At 42.8% G+C, this 7465-nt stretch overlaps 1 protein-coding gene across 1 annotated transcript in view; it reads right to left on the bottom strand.

Moving 5' to 3' along the window:
• Positions 1-7465, bottom strand: part of ano2a (anoctamin 2a) — a gene marked incomplete at both ends in the record, with an annotated part of 37930 nt that overhangs the window by 9537 nt on the left and 20928 nt on the right. The window contains 5 exons of the mRNA XM_083762708.1: positions 1890-2041; positions 2264-2364; positions 2700-2757; positions 2883-2994; positions 6520-6721. Coding sequence (XP_083618834.1) covers positions 1890-2041; positions 2264-2364; positions 2700-2757; positions 2883-2994; positions 6520-6721 — 625 coding nt within the window. The remainder of the gene's footprint in view (positions 1-1889; positions 2042-2263; positions 2365-2699; positions 2758-2882; positions 2995-6519; positions 6722-7465) is intronic.

The following is a 7465-nucleotide window of genomic DNA, read 5'->3' as shown; positions in this document are numbered from 1 at the left end:
AGGTGGAATTTGTATCATGTCCAATTGTCCATTATGCATAACACACATTTATAAACACATTTATTTATTTATTTATCTCGGTATGTGTTGACAAATGTTGGCCACATGCATATTTTATTTTAGGTTTGGGGACTATTAATTGATTCAGCATGAACACTAAAGCATTGTAAATAGGCTACATAAACGCAAGCATAGATCCCAAGTCAGCCTCGGACTTGACTTGAGAATGGGCGTAGTTTACGGCCAAAGTCACTACTCTACCCTGATGATGCTTTTCTACAGATTACTATTATTTGATATATTTTTATATATTCATATAATATACATCTTTAGTTTACCCACGATTTTGCAACCAATTCTTTCACCTAGTGTCAATTATCTAATGTGATCCGCGCTATACTTCCTCTGCCAACCTGGGTAGAGCAACAGGCGCCCCGGCTGGCCAGTGGGAGGCATGTTTTTGTGAGTACTATTATTGATTTTCTTTAGAAGTTATATTGAATCTGTATTTAACACTAACCTTGTTCTTTGTTACGCAGTGTAGTAACCTAAATATGAATAGGCTTAATGGTTTTACCACCAATATTTGCAATATGTGTAAAGGTCTTTTCAGACAGGGAGCATGCGACGTAAACATTGTCGCCTGGATCGACGACATGCCTGCTCCAGGTCTGCTCATGAGGGGCGTGACTCGCACTGTTAAAAATCACACCCGTGTGAACCGAGTGGTGCAACTCCCCTCTCTCTCCCCCCTCCTCCTCCTCCTCCTCTCTCTCTCTCTCTCTCTCTCTCTCTCATTAGCAGGCAACAGCGCCCCTACTGGTACTCATTCTATGATGCTCATACATACATAGGTGAACGTCACATACATACATACATAGGTGAACGTCACATACATAGGTGAACACGGACAAAGCTGTTCCTTGGAGTGGTTGCACCACTCAAAAAAAGGCTCAACACAATCCAGGTCTAGTCAGTCACGACTCGCGGGTGTGTGTGAGCATAAAACAAGCTTGTGCACAACAATTTCACGGGACCGCACCCACGTAAATACGCTTGCGTTGTCGCCCCTCAACTTTTTCGTTGAGGCCTCTCAATGAATTACTACACGTGTCAGTAGCTCCCCGTCTGAAAATGCCTTTACTTTATCCATGACACAATCAACAGTTAAAGTATATATTTCGGGTATTTATAAAATAAATCCCAGAGTTAAATTAATGTACCGGTATGTATATACTGTATACCAAAATGGGTTCCCGTCCTGAAAGGTATGATTATGGTATGATTCCCGCCCATAATGGGTTAAGACCTTACTCCTAAACAGGACTTTAGATTAGGTCACAGAGTCTGTAGTAAAAAGTCTCCTCCAGTCTCCTTTGTAGACTCTATAGGCCTATAGTAACCATTAACCTAGAGGCGGACTCTGGTATAATCTGGCTTTACTTTCTTCTACCTTTTGCTACATGGACACCCGCTTCGAATGTTATCGACCCAATAATCACCAATATGTTCTTATCAAGACCATGCGATGGAGGCAATATGGACATTTCCACATACTGCCTATACCGCGAGTAGGCGACTAGCGAAAACATTGTGAAACTGCGATATACAACGACTTCGCTTTATGTTTATTTATGTGGCCGGTTAAGTCTGAGGTTTGGGTTAGGTTTAGAGCTATTAGGGTTAGGGTTAGTAATAGGGTTAATAGTCGGACAACGTGCCAAACTCGTCGTCGGACAATGGCTGACAACAATGTCAATGTAGGAAATGTTCTTACTGGTTCCATTGCACGGAGAATAAATAATCTGGTAACATCCGAAACCACTAACATGGAAGGGTAAGAGTGAACCAGAGAGAACGCTAGAGTAAGCGTAAACATTGAAACTCACTCATTTCCATGTATTCAGGGGTCACGCCCTCGAAGGGGTCCTGGGCAAAGTCCTTGTCAAACTGCTGCTTTGGCCTCTTCTCTTCATCCTCATCCTCTGCGTTTTTCTTTAACTTCTTTTCCTGCATTGCTCTGTACATCTTCTTCAGCTTCCTGAAGCAACAGCAAGCGTGGAACAACAAGGTGAAAGAGGACAACGAACACATTGTGTAATGTCTGTTCTCAACTTTTACATACAGTAGTTACTTAAGAGTTAAAAAGACAGACAGACAGACAGACAGACAGACAGACAGACAGACAGACAGACAGACAGACAGACAGACAGACAGACAGACAGACAGACAGACAGACAGACAGATAGTGTAAAATACGTACGGAATGAGGACCTCAAACACATTGTTCTGGATGAGCTGCTTGCCCAACATGATCAAACTGAGCTGAATACACAGTTCAATGAGACAGCCTGGTGGAGCACACTGTAGAAGAGATCAGGCACACATCACATCAATATGCAGTAAACAGGCACACGCACATATGGGCACGTAAGCACGTGTTTGCAGGCATCCAAAATGATCAGTGATCCTTTTGGATCATGTATTGTATATGATGTATTGTATTGTATTGTTCTTGCTTAATTTGAGCGTCTGCTAAATGCCTAAATTGTAAATTGTGTGTGTGTGTGTGTGTGTGTGTGTGTGTGTGTGTGTGTGTGTGTGTGTGTGTGTGTGTGTGTGTGTGTGTGTGTGTGTGTGTGTGTGTGTGTGTGTGTGTGTGTGTGTGCGTGCACGTGCGTGTGAGGAAGTGAACCCACCTCCTCCATGCGATAGTCTGCAAAGACGTAAATATAGTCCCCAGGCCGCCCAGAAAACCTGCATGAAGATGATGAGGGATTGCAGACAGACAGACGATAAGAAGATGACAAAGGAAGCAGAGCTTTAAGGATGGTGCATCTTCTGTGTTCTTTGGCAGATAGAAAAGCAGCAGCTGTACAAACCTGCCCTTGAAGAAGGCCACGTAGAAAATAGGAGCAAAGGCGTTCATGGATTTGAGGAAGAACGACTTGAAGATCACCCTCTCCTCGAATTCTCCTTCTGTCCTAGGAAGCTCTGATGGAAATGAGACACAGACAGTCTTTAATAATATATTATAATATATTTTATAAATGAAGTATACAGTAGATAAGATCACTATACTGCAAGTGTATGTGTACATTAACCTATGCATATCTGTCTATTGTGTACTATTTGTATAAATAAAGTGTCAGGTGCCTGTGTGTGTAGGCACTTTAAGACAGTGGTTCCCAAACTTTTTCATGTCAAGGACCAAATTGACACTAATTATCCCGCGGACCCCCAGTTTGACATGCTTTAGTCTACGGACCCACATTTATTGGCATTTCTATATCTGAGACCCGATGTATATTGTAAAATCAAAGTTAATTTAGTGTACAAATGGAACCAAATGGACCCTAACAGGTCAATGTGGTTCAATTTGTACACTCTCTGAGTTACAGACCGATAAGGGTCCATTTTGTTCCTAAAAATCATTTAGCTGGGGACCCCCTGGAACTCCCTCAAGGACCCCTAGGGGTCCCCGGACCCCACTTTGGGAACCACTGGTGTATAGTGTACAATTTGTATATAAAGTGTCATATGCCTGTGTGTAGGCACTTTATATACGAAGATATAATTATATTTATAATATATCATAAAGTAGGACCAAAATGCAGGCAAAATAGTCTGATGTAGGTTATAATCTTATACAACAGACTGCGGTTCAGTGGCTCCAAAAGGTGCCTTTGTACCCTGTCCTCAGTCCTGCTGCTAACATGGTTACCAGATAGATCTATTCACTGGTTTCCATGATCTGGGGCACCAAGGAAACCGTAACTAGAAAACTAGAAAACCAGTAAGATTGGAACACCTACATAGTAGATTGTCCCTTATGTCAAGAAAGTTGGCATTTGAGGTGGTGTTGTTTAAATGGAAAAAGTGGAAAAAGTCCAAATTATCAGTGCACTTCAACCAAATGAAGGTACTCCTCTCCTCCTTCAATAAAAAAGTTGAAGATGCAAGGACAGAATACTTCTCCAACCTGATAGACAAAAACATAAATAAGCCAAAAGTTCTTTTTTCTGTAATCAACACTCTAGTTAATCCAGCTGCACCTCCTATTCCTATTCACTCCGATAACGACTGTGAGCTATTTCTATCATTTTTTCTCGACAAAGTAAATAATATTCGCTCCAATATAACCTCTTCCTCCATAGCTGTTCTGCCTACACTAGTCTCTCCCCCTGTCCCCACACTGTCTCATCTAAGTACAATCTCCATAGAAGAACTCATACCGATTGTTACACATATGCATCCATCATCTAGCCCCGCTGACATTATCCCCACTTCACTCTTAAAAACAGTTTTCAACAGTTTAAGCCCTTTCATTCTGTCCATCATCAACAGTTCTATTTCCTCTGGCTGTGTTCCTGATTATTTCAAACATGCAACTATTCAACCGCTGTTAAAAAAACCTAGCCTAGACCCATTAGTCCACAGCAACTATCGACCAATCTCGAAACTCCCGTTCATCTCCAAGGTTTTAGAAAAGGTTGTCTGTAACCAATTATTGCACTATCTCAACCAAAATAACTTATTTGACAAGTTTCAGTCTGGCTTCCGCCAAAAACATAGTACTGAAACTGCACTCCTTAGCTTAGAGTCTCCAGCAATATCATCATGAAAGCTGATATCGGGGAATGTTCTGTGCTGCTACTGCTGGATCTTAGTGCAGCATTCGACACGATCAATCATGCCATACTCCTAAACCGGCTACAACAGTGGGTTGGGTTAGGTGAACTGGCCCTGAAGTGGTTCTCCTCTTACTTGTCAAGGAGAAGCGTTGCTGTTGCTGTCGATAGCTTTGTCTCCTCCTCTGCTCCTTTGACATGTGGGGTCCCCCAGGGGTCCATCTTAGGTCCTATCCTATTTTCAATTTATATGTTACCCCTTGGTGATCTCATAAATACCTTTGATGGTGTCTCATACCATTGTTATGCCGATGACACTCAGCTATATATTTCCTTCAAGCACACAGATATTAGCAAACTCACTGTATTGCATGACTGTTTAACAGCTATTAACAATTGGATGGCTAAAAACAATTTGCAGCTTAACCCCAGCAAAACAGAGATCCTCATTATCGGCCCCGAAAGCATCGCTAATGCCATTCGGCTATCCCTGGGCCCTTTGGCTTCTAATATTAAAGACTCTGCTAGAAACTTGGGTGTTTCTTTGATAGCCACATGAATTTCAAGTTTCATGTAAAGAAGGTCACCCAGTCCTGTTTTTTCCACCTACGTAACATCTCTAAAATAAAACCACTCCTCTCCACTCAAGATTTAGAAAAATTAATTCATGCTTTCATCTCTTCCCGACTCGACTACTGTAATGGACTATATACTTCCCTCACCTCGTCATCTATTCATCAACTACAATTAATTCAGAACACAGCCGCCAGGATTCTCACAAACACTAATCGCAGATCACATATCACACCGGTGCTCGCTTCACTTCACTGGTTACCCATCAAATCCAGAATCAACTTCAAAATCATTTTAACCACTTATAAGGCGTTACATGGACTGGCCCCACCCTACATCTCAGACATTCTGCTTCCAAAACAAAATATAAGATCACTCCGGTCCTCAGACAAGGGCCTACTGAAAATTCCGGAGACTAAACTGGTAACCAAGGGCGACCGGGCATTTGCCGTAGCTGCTCCCACACTGTGGAATGCCCTCCCCCTTTTTATAAAGAATGCAGAGTCTGTTGACATTTTTAAGAAGTCACTGAAAACATATTTATTTCGTTTGTATTTTGAGCTGTGATTTGTCGCTTTGAATTGATTGTTTTTTTATTAGTTTTTTACCTTGTTGTACAGCACTTTGTAACTGTTGTTTTGATAAGTGCTTAATAAATAAAATTTACTTACTTACTTACTTACTAAATGAATCATCTTTGCTGCAAAGTGGGTTCATGGTGGTTATCAACTGGTTCCACACTGGGAGCTTTTGCACTGATCATTATTGCATTTATTGAATTATTATACCGGTAATAACAAATTATTTCCGATATTACTGTAAAGCATACTTTGTCTGTGACGCTGTCAGAGCGTCTTGCTTTTGGATCGCATTACGAAATAGCCAATCTACAAGCTTGCAGCGTATGGCACGCGATGTGAGCTTGTAGATAGGCTATTTATGGCACGTGACACACTGGCACTGGTATAAATCAGGCTTGAGAGTGGCAGGCTGTGCTCTCAATCCTCAGACCAGTCAGATCAAGGCACATGGCACTCATCATCAACACTATAATCAGCATTATAGTGTGATTATAGTATACGTAGACTCAGAGGCTGGTCCAGGGAGGCGTATTGCAGATTGTGACCATTTACACCTCAGGGAAGTTGTCGCCGCATGGAGTGGGCAGTCACACGCACGCAGACGCGCACACACACACGCGCGCACACACCCTCACACACACACACACACACACACACACACACACACACACACACACACACACACACACACACACACTATTACAGTTGTACAGTCAGAATAACAGTAACCATACCCAGCTCAGTTAGCCAGACAGCGATAGCTCCATAGATCTCCTCCAACACCAGAACTACCAGCATGTTGAGGACGATGCCAGTGGTAGTGACCGTCATCCTGACACTTTCCTTGGCCTTGGGGTCAGGGTTCATGGACCAAACCGTCAGCATGCAGATACGGTATATGGCCACCCCAATCACTGCAGAGAATGTTATGCCAACCTGATGCACAAACACAGATATTGTTATATTACATAATTTCCCTCTCCTTAATTGGCACAGACGTGACAGCTTTCTGCCCCGCTTTGTGAGCGACTTTCGCCATATGGTTGTAGACCACGGCGGGAAGCAATGGTAGATGTGGCTTATTCATAGAGTAATAAAAGGATAGAGACCGAACCAGAGTGTTAGCCCTGCCCCCCCCCCCCCCCCCCCCCCCGCTATTCATTTCAATAGAAGTTGCTCAGTGGCGTTTTGAAGCACCCGGAAGACTGCCGGATGTATAATTATAACTCAATGACTCGAGCGAGTGGAGGTTTAGCCTAGCCCGGACCTCAATTTTGAGGTCCGGGCTTACGCACATGACGTCATGAACATCCGTCGTCCACCTCCATGAAAGTGCTACAATTCCACATTGGCATCTTCAACGTTGGATAGCCTTACTGTGGGCTTGGGCTTATTACTGTAGGTATTGTGGCAACTGGCAATAGATGGTATGCGTGTGACATCATCATCATACCCAGAAGTTACGCAGGAACTACTTTATGGCCTTGGCAGCCCATACATTCAAACAGAAAAGTCCTATCTGATTGCATTAAACGACGTTAAACTCACTCTGCCACTCACTTTGCCACTTCATTTGCCACTCACTTTATGCATGCGCATACCCAGGGGTGTCCACACTTTTTTGACTTGAGAGCTACTTTCAAAATGACCAGCTCTACCCAATGCTATATCGCCATCGCT

Source organism: Protomyctophum parallelum (genome assembly GCF_964188405.1).
Source record: "Protomyctophum parallelum genome assembly, chromosome: 4".
Lineage (NCBI taxonomy): Eukaryota > Metazoa > Chordata > Actinopteri > Myctophiformes > Myctophidae > Protomyctophum > Protomyctophum parallelum.
This window is presented reverse-complemented; position numbering and strand designations above follow the sequence as displayed.